This window comes from Hypanus sabinus, chromosome 8, assembly GCF_030144855.1.
Source record: "Hypanus sabinus isolate sHypSab1 chromosome 8, sHypSab1.hap1, whole genome shotgun sequence".
Taxonomy (NCBI): domain Eukaryota; kingdom Metazoa; phylum Chordata; class Chondrichthyes; order Myliobatiformes; family Dasyatidae; genus Hypanus; species Hypanus sabinus.
Genome location: NC_082713.1, coordinates 129347006 through 129367273, shown reverse-complemented (window position 1 = coordinate 129367273; position 20268 = coordinate 129347006). Strand labels below are relative to the sequence as shown.

Sequence of the window (20268 nt, the reverse complement as noted above, 5' to 3'; positions counted from 1 at the left end):
CGACCAACCTCTCAAAGCATTTCATCACTGTAGATACGAGTACTACTGGGTGGCAGTCATTAAGACAGCTCATACTACTCTTTTTAGGCACTGGTATAATTATTGCCTTTTTGAAGCAGGTAAGAACTTCCGAATGTAGCAGTGAGGGGTTGAAAATGTTGTTGAATACTCCCACCAGTTGGTTGGCACAAGTTTTCATTACCTTATCAGGTACTCCGTCAGGGCCTGCTGCTTTCCGAGGTGACATGTTTCATCACCAACCTCTCAAAGCACTTCATCACAGTGCTACAGGACAATAAGTCATGGAGGCAGATTACCACATTCTTCTTGGGCAACAGTATAACTGAAGCCTGCTTGAAGCAGGTGGGTACCTCAGACTGCCAAAGCGAGAGGTTAAAGATATCTGAGAAAATTCCAGCCAGATGATCAGCACAGGAATTTAATACTCAGCCAGGTACTCCATCTGGGTCGGATGGCTTCTCTGGATTCACCCTCCTAAAGGATGCTCTCACATTGGCCTTAAAGGCTGAAGTTACAGGAGCACCAGAGACTGTGGGAGGCTGTGAAGGTGCCTCCATGTTTTAAGCTAGATGGGGAGAAAGCACTAAGAAAAAAAAAAGGAAAATGCTGGTGACATACTGCAATTCAGGCAACATCTGGGAGTGAAAATAAGAGTTAGTATTTTCTGTCTCATCAGGGCCTGTGAGTACTTGCACCACATTCTGTTTTCATTGCACAGTTCCAGCAAGCTTTCTTGCTTCTTGCTTTTTGAAAGGTCATTGAATGAAAATCAAGACTAGAGACGGCATCAGTAAATGCCCTCACAGGCAGTGTCAGGGGTCAGCTGTAATGGCAACAAGAGTTATAGCAAAGAAAAAGGGCGAGGTAAAAGACAATATATATGAACCTGTGGAACATTCCATATAAACAAATTATATTAATATTACTGCACAGAGAGAGAGGTAAAGGGCATGATAAAATGGCTAATGCAGATATATATTAAAATGACAACTCAGGTTGGGAGCTAAATATTCCGAAGAGTTTGATGGTTCAAAACGTCAGACAAAATGAGTGGACCTTAAAGTGAGACATAAAAAATTAAGATGACACAATTTTTTTTAACAAAAAGCAATAAGGATAACTCTGGGAGTTGCAGACCAGTGAGTCTTACATCAGTGGTGAGCGAACTATTAGAGAGGATTCTTAGAGGCAGGATTTACAAGCATTTGAACATTGTTTGGTTAGGGACAGTCCAGCTTGGCTTTCTGAGGGGGAGGTGATGCCTCATGAGCTTGATTGAGTTCTCTGAGGATGTGACAAAACAAATTGATGATGATGGAGCAGGGAATGTTGTGTATATGGACCCACAGCAGGCATGAGTTCCAGGGAAAAATGGCAGCATGGATTCAGAATTGGATGAATACAGAAAGCAAAGGGTGATGACAGACGTAGCGTTTTCTTCCTGGAGGTCATTGACCAGCTGTGTTCTGCAGGGATCTTTTCTCCGTGTAACGTTTATAAATGGCTTGGAGGAGGAAGTGGAAGTAAGGGTGAGGGGGAGGTTAGTAGGTTTGCAGCAGACATGAGGTTGGCGGTGTTTTAGATAGCGTGGAAGGTTGGTGTAGGTTACAGTGGTGCATTGACAGCATGCACAGCTGGTCTGAGAAGTGACAGATGGAGCTCCATCTGGAAAAGTGTGAAGTGATTGACTTTGGAAGGTCAAACCTGAAGGCAAAGTACAGGGTTAACGGTTGGATTCTCACGAGTGTGGGAGAACAGATGGACCTTGAGGTCCATATCCACAGACCCCTCAAAATTACAATGCAAATTGCTAGGGTAGTTAAGAAAGCATACGGTGTGTATGCTTTCTTAACCACCCTAGCAATGTATTGAGTTCAAGAGTCGTGAGGTAATGCTGCAGCTCTATAAAACCCTGGCAAGACCACACTTGGAGTATCGTGTTCCATTCTGGTCGCCCCATTTTAGGAAGGATGTCAAAGCTTTAGAGAGGGTGCAAAGGAGATTTACCAGGGTGATGGCTGGATTAGAAAGCACACCGTATTAGGGTCGGTTGAGTGAGCTATGGCTTTTCTCTTTGGTGAGAAGGGGATGAGAGATGACTTCACAGAGGTATACAAAATGATGAGGCATAGATCGAGTGGACAGCAAGAGACTGCTTCTCAAGCCAGAAATGGTTAATACAAGGGGGCACAACTACAAGGTGCTGGGAGGGAAAGTCGGAGGCAGAAGAGTGGTGGCTGGGTGGAACGCACAGAGAGTGGTGGCTGGGTGGAACGCACGGAGTGTGGTGGCTGGGTGGAACGCACGGAGAGTGGCGGCTGGGTGGAACGCACGGAGAGTGGCGGCTGGGTGGAACGCATGGGAGTGGCGGCTGGGTGGAACGCACGGAGTGTGGCGGCTGGGTGGAACGCACGGAGTGTGGCGGCTGGGTGGAACGCACGGAGAGTGGCGGCTGGGTGGAACGCACGGAGTGTGGCGGCTGGGTGGAACGCACGGAGTGTGGCGGCTGGGTGGAACGCACGGAGAGTGGCGGCTGGGTGGAACGCACGGAGAGTGGCGGCTGGGTGGAACGCACGGAGAGTGGCGGCTGGGTGGAACGCACGGAGAGTGGCGCTGGGTGGAACGCACTGCAGGATTAATGGTAGATGCAGATAGTTTAAGGACATATAAGAGACACAACTGGCTACATCAAGACACACACAGACTCCACTTGCACAGTAATATTATTTGATTGATGTAAGGAATTCTTAGTACATGGATGAAAGAAAAATAGAAGGCTACGTTGGAGGGAAGGGTTAGTTTGATCTTGGAGCAAGCACAATATCATGGGCCAAAGGATTTGTGTTGTTCTATGTTCTCTGCCATGCCACTTTCTGTTTCGCTCCCTTGAAAGCTAAATGAAGCAGACAGTAACATAGAAAGAGAAGTTGTTCATTCAGTTCCTTTCTATACAATAGTGCCTGATCTGTACATTAAGCCCATAGGCCTGCCTTATGTTTGCTCTGGCGAACAATGCCCTCATCTGTAACGCTACCAGATTGATGCTCCCTATCTGAACTGGGCAAACCAGTGGGGCACAGTGAAGTGATACCAGAGACCACCAGGTTTGCCACTCCTGACTGCAGTGTGGAGGACACATAAGAATGTCAAAGGAGGATGGGAAGTAAGTGTGCAGGATGAAAAGCAATGGAAGGGTGCAGAAGGGAACCTAGCAGCCAGTGTGGCGGCCTCTTTCCCTCACAATCTACCCCAGCTGCAGTAACAGGTTGAGGAACCACACTGGACCAAAACACCCTGGTTAAATCTTTACACAACCAGCAAATCCATTAAGAAGGAGAATTTACCCTCAATTATAATTGCCACAGTTCAAAGTCTGTCTACGTCACCCGGTAATACCCTGCGATTCATGCAGGATGCTAGAGATTCTCATTTGCACAGAATATGCTGACTGGCCTCGCCAATTCCTTAAATGCTATGACCAGCAAGCCAAAGATAAATACAATCACTATCTCATTGTCGTAAAACACCTTCGTCTCTTCTTCTTGAGAAAATTTAGCTTTGCCATCTTCAACGTGCCTGTGCAGCTCCTCAGAACAACTTCTGACAGCCAGCATGATAATTACTGTGAGAGTGGAGGTGAGAGAATAGTCAGTCCCTTAATGTGCACCATTAATTCAGTAACAGCAGCTGCAGTGTGCAACATCTACAAAATGAACTGCAGTTATATATCTAGGTCAACCCAGAGGTTTCTCCCAAGCCCTTCTCACAACAAGCATAATAACAGCAAGCACCTGGGAACACAACTGCTTGCTGGTTCCTCTCCAAGTATCAGGTCACTCAGACTTGGAAGTATGTCACTGATCCTTCACCCTTTGCTGGTTCTCTATTTCTGGAAGTTTCCATGGAAGCAGCTTCACAAAGACTGCAAAGAAAGCAATCACCCACTACCTTCTGAAGGGCAATTGGGACAGGCAGTATACACTGACCCTGCCAGCAATGCCCGGATCCCAAAAAATGACAAGAAAATTAATTGCAAGCCCGAGATTCTGTCGATGCTGGAAATCCAGAACAAGACCCAAGAAATGCCGGAGACCCATGAAAGGTCTCGGCCCGAATCATTGACTCTTTATTCCTATCCATGGATGCTGCCTGACCTGCTGAGTTCCACCAGCACTTTTATGTTTGCTGCTCAGAAAATAAATGGTTTCATGCTCATTCCAGTCCAAAATTTATTTCCTTCTGTTGCTTCAAACACAAATAAACTTCAAAATATACAACATAACTTCAAAACAGAAAGGGACGGTGAGGGAAAGAAACTGAGATTCTGTTCTCATATTATTTGCAGAGACTCCCAGAAACAAGAAGGATTGACTCCTTCACACCATGCACAATGTTGTGCTCATTGACCTGGTAGTATTACTAAAATCAAATTGAATTGACATGGTGTGAGGGGATCTGATACACTTCACGGGAGAGCTGGAGGAATGATATCCACCCGAAGTCAAAAGAGAAGCTGAGCGAAGCCTTGGATTTGAGGAGCCTTCTGAAGCAGACAATCAGTAGGTCAGGCTGTCAGAGATTTGAGTTTAGACATTGGGCAGGGATGCATGCACTTTAGTTTGAAGGTTATGAAGAGAACTGCTGCTGAAAATGCTTTTTGTGAGGTAGTTTGTTCCTCAGCAGAAAAGCCAGGCATCAGTGGGGGATCAGATGTAAAAGCCAAAAAGGATTTCTTTAGGTAAATTGTTAATTAAAGTGAGAGCTCAGGACCCACCTCCTGAGACCTTGTTACTGTTTGGGAACTTGCCGTGCTTCATGGGATGCTCTATGGTATCATGGCTTGGAGCTCATTAGAACCAGAGGTCCAAAAGAAAATGCCAGTGCAACCACAAAATTCAATGGGATGACAAACACAAGGTATTGGCCAGGTCGCTCATTATAAAGCCTTTTACCCCAACTGATTACTGCTAAGATGGGAAACCTGTTCTCCATTAGATCCATCTCATGCTCACTGGGCTTCTTCATTTGTACCTTTTCCATAAAATCCAGACACCAATCACAGCCCGCACATTTTCACAATTGCCCACCAGGCCCACAGTCCAGAGAGGATAATTTAATTCTCTGTCCTGCTAGCACCATCACTGCTCAATTCAGTCAAAGGAACAGTTATCTGTGGGTGGCTGAAAGAATCAGGTAGTCTGGAGTCCTATCTGGGCCGTGGGATGTAAAAGGTCGATCCCCAGTGAAACTGATCACGGCCACTGGAATTTGTTACCCAAGGAATGTGATGAGCTTCACACAAAGGTAAAAGTGATTTTCTTGAGTCAGAGCATCATGAAGGGATACACACACACGGGCAGGAGTAGGGCTCAACTACTCAGAACACTTAAAACATTCAATAAGAGCTTAACTAAGCTGTATCTTGGTTCTATGATTCTGATTCCCAATGATAACAGGATCAATCATAAATAAGAAAAAATCCGCAGATCCTGGAAATCCGAGCAAAATATTGGGAGGAATTCAGCAGGCCAGGCAGCCTGTATGGAAGAAAGCACAGTCAATGTTTCAGGCCGAGACCCTTCGGCAGGACAGGTCAATAAGACCATAAGAGGGACGAGCAGAATTAGGCCACTCAGCCCATCGTCCATTCCACCATTTAATCATGGCTGATCCATTTTGCCTCTCAATTCCATTCTCCTGTCTTTTCCCCATAACCTTTCACATCCTGACTAATCAAGAATCGACCTGACCACCTGGCCTCCACAGTCACCTGAGGCAATGAATTCCACAGATTCACCACCCTCTGGCTAAAGAAATTCCCCTCATATCCATTCTATGTGAATGTCCCTTTATTCTGAGTCTGTGCACTCAGGTCCTAGACTTACCCACTACAGGAAACATGTTCTCCACATCCACTCTGTCTAGATCTTTCAACACTTGATGGATTTCAATTAGATCCCACCTCATTCTTCTAAATTCCAGTGAGTACAGGCCCTGAGCCATCAAAAGCTCCTCATATGATAACCTTTTCATTCCCAGACTCATTCTTGTGAAATTCCTCTGAACCTTGTCCAATGTCAGCACATCCTTCCTTAGATAGGGAATCCAAAACTGCTCACAATACTCCAAGTGAGGCCTCACCAGTGCTTTATATTAATCCTTGTTTTTATATTCTAGTCCTTGTGAAATTGCTGCTAGCATTGCCTTTGCCTTCCTCACCACCACTCAAGCTGCAAGTTAACCTTTACGAAATCCGGCACAGGGATTCCCAAGTCACTTTGCACCTCAGATTTTTGAATGTTCTGTCCGTTTAGAAAATAAGCAATGCTTTTCTTCCTCTTACCAAAGTGCACGAATATACACTTCCTGACTTTGTATTCCATCTGGCATTTCTTTGCCCATTTTCCTAATCAGTCCAAGTCCTTCTGCAGCCTCCCTACTTCTTCACACTACCTGCCCCTCGACTTATCTTCATATCATCCACAAACTTGGCCACAAGCCATCAATTTCAACATCCAAATCACTGATATTGAACGTAAAAAGAAGTGGTCCCAACACTGATCCTTGCGGAATACTATTAGTCACTGACAGCCAACCAGAATAGACACCCTTTATTCCCACTCTTTGCCTCCTGGCAATCAGCCAACCCTTCATCCATGTTGGTATCTTTCCTGTAATACCACGGGCCCGTATCTTGTTAATCTGCCTCATGTGCAGCATTCTCATCAATGGTCTTCTGAAAATCCAAGTACACAACATCTATCAATTCTCCTTTGTCTATCCTGCTCGTTGCTTCCTCAAAGAATTCCAACAGATTTGTCAGGCAAGATTTTCCCTTAAGTAAATCATGCTGACTTTGGCATAATGTATCACGTGCCTCGAAGTAACCTGAGACCTCATCCTTAACAATCAACTCCAACACCTTCTAAACACTGAAGTCAGGCTAACTGGTCTAAAATTTCCTTTCTTTTGCCTCCCTCCCTTCTCGAAGAGTGGTGTGACATTTATAATTTTCTAGTCCTCTGGAACCATGCCAGGATCTTTTGACTTTTGAAAGATCATTACTAATGCCTCCATAATCTCCTCAGCTACCTCTTTCAGAACCCTGGGATGTAGTCTTTCTGGTCCAGGTGACTTATCTACTTTCAGACCTTTCAGCTTCCCGAGCAACCTCTCCCTAGTATTAGCAATTGCACTCACTTCTGCCCCCAACACTCTCAAATGTCTGGCATATCACTTGTGTCTTCCACAGTGAAGAGAGACGCAAAATACTTATTCAGTTTATCCACCATTTCCTTGATCCCCATTTCTAGCTCACCAGCGTCATTTTCCAGTGGCCCAATACTTACTCTCGCCTCTCCTTTACTCTTTAAACAGTATATCTGAATATGTTTTAGTATCATCTTTGATATTATTGGCCAGCTGACCTTCATATTTTAGCTTTTCCCTCCTTATGGCTCTTTTTAATTGCCTTCTGTTGGCTTTTAAAAGCTTCCAAATCCCCTACCTTCTCATCAATTTTTGTTCTATTACATGCCCTCTATTTTGCTTTTATGTTTGTGACTTCCCTTGTCAATCATTGTTTAATTGAACCAATATTCACATATCTTGTGGAATTTTCATGATTCTAGTCATCACCCCCCTTTGTGAGGTGAAGGAGTCACATGCTCCTGAAAGGACTGGGGCTCTATTTTCAGAATGGCGCCCTCCTGTTCTCAGTGTTCTCCACATCTCCGAATTATAGTCACACTGCCCAAGAAAAGACACGCTGAGTGCAAATGCAGCGTAGTGAAGGTCACGCTGACTGATTCCGCACATGGCGGGTCAGTCACATTGCAAGTGATTGGGTGACAAGGTGGTATTCTTACAAGTGGAGAAAAATCAGTGCAAATTGCACTGAAATGCACAAGTTTCAAATAGGGCTCAACTAGCTGCATCACGACACACACAGACTCCATGTGTAATGTCAGAATCAGGTTTAATATCACCGGCATATGCTATGAAATCTGTTAACTGTGCGGCAGCAGTACAATGAAATACATGATAAATATAGAGAAAAAAATAAATGAATTACATTAAGTATATTAAACAGTTAAATTAAAAATAGTGCAAAATAGAAATAATTTAAAAAGGTGAGGTAGTGCCCAAGAATTCAATGTCCATTTAGGAATCGGATGGCAGAGGGGAAGAAGCAGCTTTGAATCGCTGAGTGTGTGCCTTCAGGATTCTACACTTCCGTCCTGACAGTAACAACGAGAAGGCATGTCCTGGGTGATGGAGATCCTTAATAATGGGCACTGCCCTTCTGAGGCACAGTTCCTGGAAGATGTACCCAAGATGGAGTTACCTAATTTTACAACAGTCTGTAGCTTCTTTCGATCCTGTACGATAGCCCACCCTTTCCCCCCCCCACCCACCCCCCAGCCAGTCATGGTACATCTGTGGAGATTTTTGACTGTTTTAGGTAGTAAACCAAAAAATAATGTAACATTGTTGTTAATGGTATCTAAGAGAACCACACTGATAAAAGAAAAATGGCGGGCTGTGTGGAAGGGATGGGTTATATTGATCATGGAATAGTTTGAAAGATCAGCACAACATCGTGGACCAAAGGGCCTGTACTGTGCTGTTCTGTGTATTTTTTCTGGCTCAGATTTGCTGAACGAGGGATCAAAGTCTCAGGAATCTGGGTAAGGCATTCAGGACTGCAAGTGGGAGAGATTTCCACATTCAGAGGGTGACAAACTTGTGGACACCAAGTTGATGAACATATTTAAGGAGATCAATCTCACGATGTAAAAGGCATCAAAGGGTATGGGGGTGAGGGGAAAAGAATGGGAATATAACAGGGTATAGTGGACCAGCCATGATCACCGCGAATGACAGAACATGCTCAGGGAGCCAACTTCTACTGTACTCTTTCTATTTCCTTTTGCTGCTTCCCTCCCCAAATAGGGAATCATTTTGTTTGAATTGCACAAAAGAAAATGGGTGGCAGTGATGGTGAAGTATTTTGAGTGAGAGAGTGCTCAAAAAAAGCCCCGAGGTAATGGAATGACAGACTGATGACCGAAGGGGGCACAGCCAGGAGCTGAGGAGCTGGTGCAACGGGAAGAGCAGCCTGGCGATCTCTCAGAAATGGGAGCACGACCATAAAGAGGGATAACTTGCAGGAGTGTGTATCAAACCTTTGAGGCGTGTGTCTATTGGGACAGAGAGTAAATTGCACCGAAGGGGGTCATAATAATAAGGATTCACACAAATATCAATGTGACATTGCATAGCCTCCAGCAACAAAACTGCCAGCAAAAAACATGATTTATATCATCCACCTATCATTTTAGTGATGACTGTTTATTCAAATTAATTACAAATGGAACAAGAAGAGCAAACAAATAGTGCTTGGGAGCTAATTTAAGTAATGACAAACTTCAAATATGTTATCTTTCTCAGCTCATTGTGATACCTAATTACACATAGACTGGCAGAGCTGAGTGCCTGGCCACCAGGGAATTTTAGTGAAGATGGATGTCAGTACTGTGCTGAATGAAACCTTCCTATGTGAATGGCATTATTAATAGTTCCCCCCCCCCCCGCACTCTATCCCAAAGTCTCTTAGCATTCCTCACATCCACTATAATTCCACAATTTTAGCCAGCACCATAAACGATTCCCTCCTTCATCGCAACGTCCTCACTTTCAAAATCATCATCCCCTCTCCTTAGGGACAAGCCACCTTCTGCCCTTGCCAGTTACCACTCAACATTCCTCATGAAGGTCCTTGAACACATTGTCACTTCCCAAATTTCCCACACCTCTCTGCCTAAATTCCTCTTTTCCGATTTCCACCCTTTTAACAGCACAAAAAAAAGTGCCGCTAAGACGTTAACAGCTGACTGTGCGACTCCAGGCACGCTTCATGCACGGCCTTCTCCTGACTCTTCCAGGCTTCTGTCCCAGGAATGGTAGAATTAAACCTCCTCACCCCTTTACCAGTTTTCTGCCTTGCTTTGGAAAAATGTTAACAGCCTGTCTTGCCAACACTTGAGAAATGCTCTTGTTTCAAGATCTTAAAATTTCATATGTGAAGCAACACATTCTGGGAACTGCAAAACTTGCACATAAAGTGTTCGTGTCAGCAACAATTGAACCACAGAAAAAATGACAGGTCCCTCCCAGAACAGGTTTTATTAAACTGTTATTTGGCAACACTGATACGGCAGTAATCAACACCCCTCCCATGTTTCCCTGTGGACATTTAAGAGATAATAGGTGGTGTGACAAGTTTCTTGGGGTCAGTGGGAACCAGTAGGTTTATAATTACAACTTGACAGTTGTCAATCAGCAGATATCTGATGCTATTTGACAGATCAGACTTTTTTTTAAACCAGGCAGATTTACAAGGCTGCTTTTAAAGAGAGAATGAGACCAACTGGAGAGCAAAATGCTCCCCATTTCAATATATTTCCAGATATATTTAAGTTAAATTCCAGTTACTATTCATCACCTGTGAGGCAGGATTGCTGACAGAAACGTGCAGCACAACAGAGCAAGATGCTGTTCTCTTTTACCACGTGCACTCTACTGAACGGTGACGAGAACTGGAAACCCCAGCTGGTTTTAATTTTCACTACGTTCGTTCCTCTAAACCAGGAATATTTTGACCCACCATAGCTTTCTGCACGATTCTTCATGTTTGACCTCTGCTGGAGCCTGGGATTCACAGACTGACCAGTTGAACACAGCACAGGGAGGCTGCCTTTCTCCTAGCTTTAACATCTCAGTAAAACTAGCCTGGAAAAGGCAAATGCTAGGAGCACATGGCACTCTCAGGGGTGGTGGTAGAGGCAGAAACATTCGGGGCATTTAAGAAAGTCTTAGATAGGCATATGGATGATTAAAAAATGGAGGATTATGTGGGAGGGAAGGGTTAGATTGATCTCAGAGTACATTAAAGGGACAAGCTCAACCTTGTGGACCAAAGGGTGTAATGCTCTATGTCATAATCGCGGTGGAGCTCATCTCTAGAGAAAAGTAAAGTGAACTGCTGAAAGGCTGTCTACCTGAAACACATACCTCTTCACATATGCTACCTAACCTGCAACATTTTTGGTTCTCATGGATTTGGAGTAATTAAAGAGCTGTGGAACCACTTGGATTGCCTCGTCCGCCGCCAACCACTTGAAAAGTGCCCTTTTAAAGTTACTTTGGATTCTGACAATAGAGGCCCTTCAGCTCACAATTCAATGCTGGTGTTCATGCTCCACATATGCCTTTTCCATGCTGTCCTGGGCCACCAAACCTACATCTACTTCTGTTTATTTTTCTCTCAGGTGCTTCGTCTTAAATGCCTTTATTCAGTTCCAGATTGCTGCACATGGTGAGCATCTGCACCCTCATACATTTTCCCCTTTCGCTTCTCCAGGACACATCAGCGTCTTTCATACCAGTCCTTGCCTTCTCAGTGGACTTGGCAACGTGCACGACCACTCCAACATTAAGTCTTGTACTGATGATCACATGAATGATCCTACTAGTTTGAAGGCATAAATATTTTACTTGGAATGTGTCCACGACACCAAAGAGACAGAAGAAACAAATCTGGCTGGACCACAAAGGATTGCCAAACTCATTTCCTGTTGAGCTTTTCCCTGTCAGATCCATCCCCATCTGTACTGAATTAGGAGCTGCCTTTGATGCCCAGTTCCCTTTGAAGTAAACGAAGGTAGCTCATGCACGTGTTGAGAAGTCCCTTACTCACACTCCCTCTCTTCCCACTCCCTGTTAATTCCACTCTCAAGCCTAAGGCAACAGAGGCTGCAGAATGCTCAGTCCTCCTTCCACCCTGCAGTTCTTAGCACAGTTAAGCATCGGTCTGACTTTTCATCATGAGAAGTCCAATAGGGGTCCAGCTCATCACACCCATCTAATAAAATCCACCATTTTCACTCTCAGATATTCTGACCTCTGACATCCACAGCCTGTTGGAGAACTACAGGTTTCCATTCATTGCCATTTGTGAAGAAGTCCTTGTCAGTGATCTGGCTCTAGTTTTAAAGATTGTGCTCCTTGTACTGGATTTACCTCTCGTGAGGAATATTTTCTCCTTATTTACTCACAATTAACATCACCACCCTCCTGTAGCCAAGGGATATCAGTGCTGAATACATTATTACTCTGGTTTCAACCCTGATGCAGGGGCAGACTCCAAAACATACACTAATCTACTTCTCCTCCCTCTTTAGAACAGACATAGTATAATATAGCACAGTACAGGCCCTTCAATTCACGATGTTGTGCCAATCTTTTAACCTACTCTATCAACATATCCTCTCCCTCCCACATTGTCTCCATTTTTCAATCACCCATATACCTCAGAGTGTCTTAAATGCCCCTAATGTATCTGCCTCCATCATAACTCCCGGCAGGACGCTCCACGCACCCACCACCCTCTGTGTAAAAACTTACCTCTGACATTCTAATTGCCTTAAAATGATGCCCCTTATATTAGCTATTTCCACCCTAGTGCTTTGTTTTATAAGTTCAGATTTAGGGATTTATCTTTCCTTTCCCCCTTTATGTCTGACTGGAGCCCTTTTGTCACTTGATAGCTAGACGGGATTTTAAATAAAATTCTGAGTTAAAGGAACACAAACATTGTCCAAACCAGGAGTGCAACAGATGTTGCAATGTTCCAAAGTAGTCACATGCTCATGAACAGATACATTCCTAAACGGATATAGTGCAGAGACATCTCTGCTACATCAACTCAGCAGTAAATCACCAGCAGTACAGGATGAAAATGCAGCATTTCACAAGCCTGGTCTACAGAAACAGGGCAAAGTCATGATACAAAGCTCAATTGTGTCCACAAATTTGGAAAATAACTGTCAAATGCAATAATTTGTTCTGCACAGAAAATATACCCACTTATCTTTGTGTACAAGTCCACAGACATGGACTCTAGAGACCTTTCTTCCAAAGTTTTCCCTTTTCTATATGAAAAAAACAAGCCAGCAAGTGAGAGTCGGTGCCTTGTTCAACTTTCAGTCTTGTCTGACAGTAAACTCCAATGACACTGGCTGACAACTCTAAGAGAAACTTCTCCAGACCTAACAAGCTGCCTTTCGCTGGTCTTGGAAGAATGTTAGGCACCGCACGGGCATGAGACAGTGCTCTAACCAAGACGATATGTACAGCATTACCAAATACATTCCCACCCGACAATTGCCAGGATATACAGATCCTACCATCACGGGCTAACATCTGCTTTTGTCAGTAATCTAGATTTGCATAGCTGCCATTAAACAGTTCAAAAATAATCATAAATGGGATGATTAAAGTAATCAAAATGTTCTTTCGGTTCATGTTTAGCATTCCTCCTGCTTTGTCCAAATACAGCAGGGAAGTATTCCCTCCAGACAAGCAGGTCATTTTCCTAAAGGCCTACTGTACACACTTTGTTTTATACAACAGACCTGCCATCCCAGGAGCCAGTCCTGTGAATCTTGGCTGTGCTTTGTTCTCTTTTTTTCTTGTACATTCCTTTTTTCTTAAATGCAAGAAGCTGTGCTGCAGATTTTTAAAACTCTGGTTAGACTGCATCTTGAAATCAGCTCTGGTCGCCCCCTTTATACGGGGGATGTCAAGGCTTTGGAGAGGGTGCAAAAGAGGTTTACCAGGGTACTGCCTGGATTAGAGGGCCTGTGCTGTAAGGAGGTTGGACAAACTTCAGTTATTTTCTCTGGAGCAGCTGAGGGGAGATCTGATAGACATTTATAAGATTATGAGAGTTATAGCTGGAGAAGACATCCAGTACCTTTCTCCTAGGGTTGAAATGTCTAATAGCAGAAGGTGTGTATTTAAGGTGAGAGGGGGCAAGTTGAAAAGAGATGTGCAGGGCAAGATTCTGTTTTTTAACAGAATGGTGGGTGCTGGAATGTGCTCTCTGAGATGGTGATACAGGCAAATATGAACAAGGTGTTCAGAACGCTCTTAGCCACATAAATGAACAGGAAATGAAGGACATTGTGCAGACAGAAGGAATTAGCTTGATTGGACATCTGATTGTTAATTCAATTAGTTCGGCACAACGTTATAAACCTAATGTCTTATGATCTTATGTTGTACTCTATGTTCTATGGAATGAAAATTTCACACATTATTCCAGCTCCACACCTACTGAGGCCCAAGAAAACTTCAGGAAGGGATCTCTTGCACTCATCTCTTCTTGAAATAAAGGCCAACATGCTAATTACTTTCCAGACTGCCTGTTGTATTTGTGTGTTAACAAGGACCTGAAGATTTTTTTTGAATATCAGCATTTCCCATTCTCTCACCATTTAAAATGCAATGTTATTCATTTTTGTTAAAAATAAATCATTCAGAGTTTGTATTTTTAAGCCAAAGAGAATAATTTCACATCTTTTTAGACATGGTACTGCACTTGTCACTCAATCCATTTATCTGTATCTCCTTGAAGCCTCACCATCACTCACTTTACCCACTGAATTTCATGTTACAAACTTAACATTACACTTGAGCCATTTCACTGACACTGAATCTGAAGAGTTGTCCCGCTTCCCCTGTGATTTTCCATTAGTCACCTCATACTCACCTGAAGAGGACTTCCAATTCCATGTGCTCTTTGTTCAACAACCTCCTATTAGTTGACAGCTTGCAAAAATCCAGTCAGACCACATCTACTGCTTGCCCCTCTGCCAGAGACATTCTCAAAGAACTCTATCGTGAAGTAAAACCTAATTTGCTATTCATAAAGCAGCGTTGTTTCACCTCAATCATATAATTATTCTAAGTGTCTTGATATTGCCTCATTTACCATAGATCCCAACTTCCAATATCAGACTAGTAGGTCATTGGTACCCTCTTTTCAGTAAAAAGCAAAAGAAATGATGGTGGTGCAGGCAAAGAAGTTTTAACACTAGTCCACCAGATCACATATTGCAAAAATCATGAATTATTATTCTTTATTATTTTATAATTTATTTTTCTTTTGTTTTTATTGGGAAACAGCACAGAATAGGCCTTTCCAGCCCTTCGAGTCGTGCCAATCATGGAACTATATATAATGACCAGTTAACCTACCAACCGCTATGTCTTTGGACTGTGGGAAGAAACCAGATTGCCCAGAGGAAAACCCACGTGGTCACAAACTCCTTACAGGCAGCGGCAAGAATTGAACCTGGGCCGCCTGCACTGCAAAGCATTGTGCTAACCACTATGCTAATGTGCTCTTGACTTAACACAAATGAAGCTTCAGGAGGAAAATAAAGCTACCTCCAGTTCAGTCCTCCGTCTGACACACAAGCCTAAGAGACCAAGGGTCTGTTCAGTGGCACTGGAACGTTGGCACCAAGGGTTCAAATGTGTGCATTCCTGAAAAGACACCAATACAATGCTAATAGCCCTGCCACATTTCCCCATCTCAATTTATATTTACATATTGACAAAAAGAACACAAAGTAACATTTAAAATAATGCTATGTCAATAGCTTTTCTGACAGATGTTGTCCGCAGCAGACTTGAAAAGACACCTTTAACTTCTGAGCTTCTTGAACAGGTGCCCTGGATTTAAAACTCCTCGATTCAAACCTCTTCATGCCTTTTAGCCTTAGTACCAAACCATTCCAAGATGTTTCCATTCCTCCCATTCTGCCCCTAACACACACCATTCTCCACTGTTCTTCCACTGAGTGCGCAGTTCCAGCAACTTGGCTGAAAAAAAATCTTTAAAACCCTTTAAAACACTCCTCGTCTTTGACAAACCCAACAACCTGCTCAAAGGCTCGGTGTCAAACTGATTATGCTGTTGTGAAGAGAGCAAGCATGTTTTATACCCTTAAGGATGCTTCATAAATATAAGAAACTGCTGTTGTCTTACATTTTCACTCCAACACAGAAGGCATTTAAACCCATCTAGTCTTTCCTACCGCATACTCCATTCCCCCACTGATTTTCCCAGTAATCTATTCTCACCATATTCCCATTAACCATCCGCTGCACACACACCCCACCCCACCACCCCCCCCCCAGAGATTCCACCACTCTGGCATTCACTGGGGGCAGTTTACAAGCCTCACAAAGGAGCCCCTGGAGGCCTGGTAAAGACGGGGAACTGCCTAGGTAACAGGACCAAGTGAGGGGTATCCCCAGTGAATGAAGGACAAACCTCAGGCAAGTTTCAAGAGGAGCGAGTTCTGACCCACCGAACATTGTAAACCGGAGTAACACAGTGAAGGAAGAAGCTTTTCGGTCCATCTATACCGCTGTAGGGCAAGTAACTGATACAGGACAAGTAGAGTCAGTGCAGCCCCAAGCAGCGGAACAAGCAATGAGTGACTGAGAGAGAGAGAGAGAGAGAGACTTACTTGAAGGTGAGGATGCAGAGCGGTCGGTACGACTTGTGACTAGTGTTGTCCCCCATGCTCTTGCCCCAGAAGTCGTTGGAGAAGATGCCCCGGAGCGGGGCGGAGGCTCGCAGGTCGGGGTTGTTGACGATCGCCCAGACATCGTCGTGCACCAGTTCGCCGGACAGCCCGTTGCAGTAGGCGGCAGCGCAGAATGCGACGAGCAAGCCGTGGCACAAGCTAAGGGCTGGCGGCGGGGAGCGAGCCCCGGTCCCGCTCTGCCGCTCCTCCGCTCGCTCCCCCATCCTTCGCCCGGGATCGCATCCTCAGCAGCCGGTGCCCGGACTGCGACTCGCCGGACAGGCGCGCCGGAGCGGCCGCCCACCAACGCACACGTCCCGGGCGGGGCAGGCGGAACGCAGGCGAGCGAGGCGCAGGGAACACGGGGCGTGGAGAAACTTGGGGACGCGGTGGAAACAGAAAGAAGGCAGCGGGGCGTGCGGAGACTGGTCGGAACGGTGCGGGGGGGGGGGCGGTTGAGGCGCGGAGACGAGAGTACAATCTGGAGTGAGGGGTAATGGAGTTAATCGGAGGGCATGGGGGTGGGGAGTGGGAGGTGCAGAGATAGGGAAAAATTAGTGGGAATATTGAGGTGGGTAGCGGGAGGAATAGGGTGGATAGACAGATTAGGGTGTACATTGTTGAGGGATGGCGAGAGACTCGGTGGAGAGTGGGCCAGGGTGTAGAAACACGGGAAGGGGATGGTGCTGAGGAAAGACCAGGTGGTTGGAGATCAGGAGTTGAAACAGAGTAATGGCAGAGATATTAGGGGTCGAATGTTGAGAAGGATGGGGTGGACAGCGTTCAGGGGGCGTCTGAAGAGCTGGGTAGAGTGATCGTATGTAGAACAAGGTGGGTGTAGGGCAGGAGAGGGGGAGAATTGGGAGTGGAGAGAACTCGGGATGGAGAAAGGTTTCGGAAAATGGTAGGAGATAGCGACAGGAAACAGAAATTAAAGGAGTGTGGACATTGGAGGGGTGTGGAGATCTCACGGACCGAGAGAAGAGAGGCGCCGCATAGTGGAGGCGATGGACACTGGGGGAAATCATGGGAAAAAGAGAACACAAGGGTGAAGAATGAAGAGGAAGGGTGGAAATAAGTTCATTGGAAGAGAACATAGTGGAGGTGAGCAGAGTGGAGTGTGGGAAATTTGGGCTGATACTGGGGGTAGGATTTTGCTGGAAAACATGGATGGCGGGGGTTCAGAAGGATAAATTTAGGGAGAGGAGAGAACGCCTAAGAAAATCTGCATGGAATCCCAGGACCCCAAGTTGTCCCTCACTGGATTTTAAAAGTTTGGCCAACCACATCAAGGACCCGAGGATGATGTCGCACACTGGCAGAATGGAATGTGGATAGCAGGCTTCCTTCCCTGTGTGACATCTCCACAATATTTCATGGGATCTCTCCCAGTTGGTTAATTCCCCTACCTAGTTAATGACAAAAGAATCAAAGGGGAGTTGATGGAAAAGGGAGCGAGAACAAGCTGCAATGGTACAGTTGATTAAGACGTAGAGGAATGAGAACTATCAGATTGCTCTGCTGAAAGTCAGCATAAACATGATGGACCAAATGGCCTCTTGTATTGTTCCAAGTATGCTTAAGAACATCCATTGAACCAGTTGGTTTAAAAAGTATCTGGTAAATTTATAGTCACTAATCTAATTTATACCATCTGCTTTTATTTACTGAATTTTAAAAAATACAAATGTTCAAACTCAGATTTATTATTATTAGACCAGGCCTCTCTGCATTCCAATAAGAACAAAAGAAGCAAAAGCAAAGCATGGAGTCTCTCAAGCCCGCTCTGCCGGCTGGTCCTTTATCTTGGCACTATTTTCCTGACTAACCTCTTGGTCTGGATTCCTTTAATATCTGCAAATCTGTTTGTCTTAAAAATATTCAACGACTAAGACCCCACCACCCTCTTATGTAGAAAATTCCAAAGATTCACAACTCTAGATGAAGTAATTTCAGGATCAAGGATCAAGTTTATTCACCAAATATATTTTCATGTATTAAGAATTTACGACGGTGTGTTGGTGCAACATGCAACAAACCCTTTTCTCATATTAGTCCCAAGTACCTGATTCCTTGTGGTAGACACCCAGCTGGAGAAAGTATCACCAGAGCTGCACTTTTAAAGTCTTAAGATCTTTATTTTTACATGAGAGCATCTCTCATTTTTTTTAAAATTCAGAAGAACCCTGATCTGATTAAAGTTTCTCGGGCATTTTGTGTTTGATACTCTGATTAATTTCCCCTCATCCAATAAACATGCTGTCCTGATATCAATCAAATAACCATTCATACGCTCCCACTATCACAAATATATCGTCCCTTTAGACCTGTACACAATATTCCAAACACAGTCACACTGGGAACCTATATGATTAGAATACAACATTCCCTGGTACTCTAGTCCTCTTACAATGAAGGCAATATACCATAAGCATTTCCAATTGCTCACTGTATCTGCATGTTAACTTACGTGTGCTTTACATACAAGATCACCCAAGTCCCTCTGAACAAGGAAGTGGTGTAGTACAGTATATTCAAAAGCAGTCTTTGAATCAGTATCATAATGCTAGTAAGTCATAATGACAGCGAAGAGACCAAGAGCTTTGAAACAGAGTATATATATTTATTGGAGAACAGAAATGCGGTGAGTACTCAGCAAGTCTTGCAGCATTTTGGAGACTAAATTATATGTTCGTGCTAAATTACATGTTTTATGATGTCACTACATACAAACAAGGCATATTTATTTTAAGTTCTGATCCAGGTCAGACAGACATAAAGATACAAGAAAATTCTCAACATACACAAAACACTGGAGAATTCAACAGATCAGGCAGCATCTATGGAGAAGAATAAACAGTTGACCCAATGCTACCAGACCTGCTGAGATCCCCCAGCATTTTGTGTATGTTGCTAAAGGTTAAAACAGGCATGTGCAAACTACGGCCCACGGGCCATATGCGGCCCGTTAAGCTTTTTAATCTGGCCCACAGAACTTGATGAAATTATATTAATAAACCTTGTTAACGTTTTTCCCCGCAATTCTGGCGTTTTCCCAATAGATGACGCACTCTATATACATTTGTGGTGACCCATTTCCTGGCACATCCGAACCGGCTCACAATTAGCCAGCGTTCCGGCTAAGGGAGATAGCCTGCGGGGATTTGCGAGCACAGAGCTTTGGAGCCTCTGCAGAGGGGGGCAGGTTGAGGGAGGCTTAAAAGTGAGGCTGGGGATTTCAAATAAAGTTTTTTTCTTTGACTGCAGTTACCGACTCCGTGTCGTAATTTAAGCGCTGCATGTAGCACACCACTACACATTGACCTTTGTTGAGGTGCAGCGTATTACTCCACATTTGTGCTTTACTCTTTGTTCGGCTCGACCTATTTGTGTGAACAGGCGTTCAGTGTCATGAACATCAACAAAGCCAGCCACAGATCCAAGTTAACTGACCAACACCTCAGATCCATCCTGAGAATCGCCACAACAAAACTAAATCCAGACTTTGATGCGCTGGCTAAAAAGGGAGACCAACAACACTGTTCCCACTGAAATTAAAAATAAGTTTCTTCATTGTGTTATGTAAAAAATGCATTTGAAAATATTTTTTTCAATAAGCCTTACATGTTACATGTCATTTCTGTTAAGTGATGGACATGAGTAGTGCGCAGGTGCACGTACGTTCTCAAAATAAAAAATGTGCTCCAGATCAAATAACGCGCTCCGCAGACTGGCGCGCTGTCACTGTTCTGTCCTTGTGCTGGTCGTTGTTGAGTTTTGGCAGGGGACAATTGAATAA

The 20268-nt window shown here is 44.3% G+C and overlaps 1 protein-coding gene across 1 annotated transcript in view; it reads right to left on the bottom strand.

Moving 5' to 3' along the window:
- The window catches only part of tmtc1 (transmembrane O-mannosyltransferase targeting cadherins 1), a 169837-nt gene extending 152950 nt beyond the window's left edge, over positions 1-16887 (bottom strand). Inside the window, exon 1 of the mRNA XM_059977827.1 lies at positions 16410-16887. Within this exon, the coding sequence (XP_059833810.1) occupies positions 16410-16693 (284 nt within the window). The 5' untranslated portion in view covers positions 16694-16887. The remainder of the gene's footprint in view (positions 1-16409) is intronic.
- Between the last annotated feature and the right edge of the window lie 3381 nt (positions 16888-20268).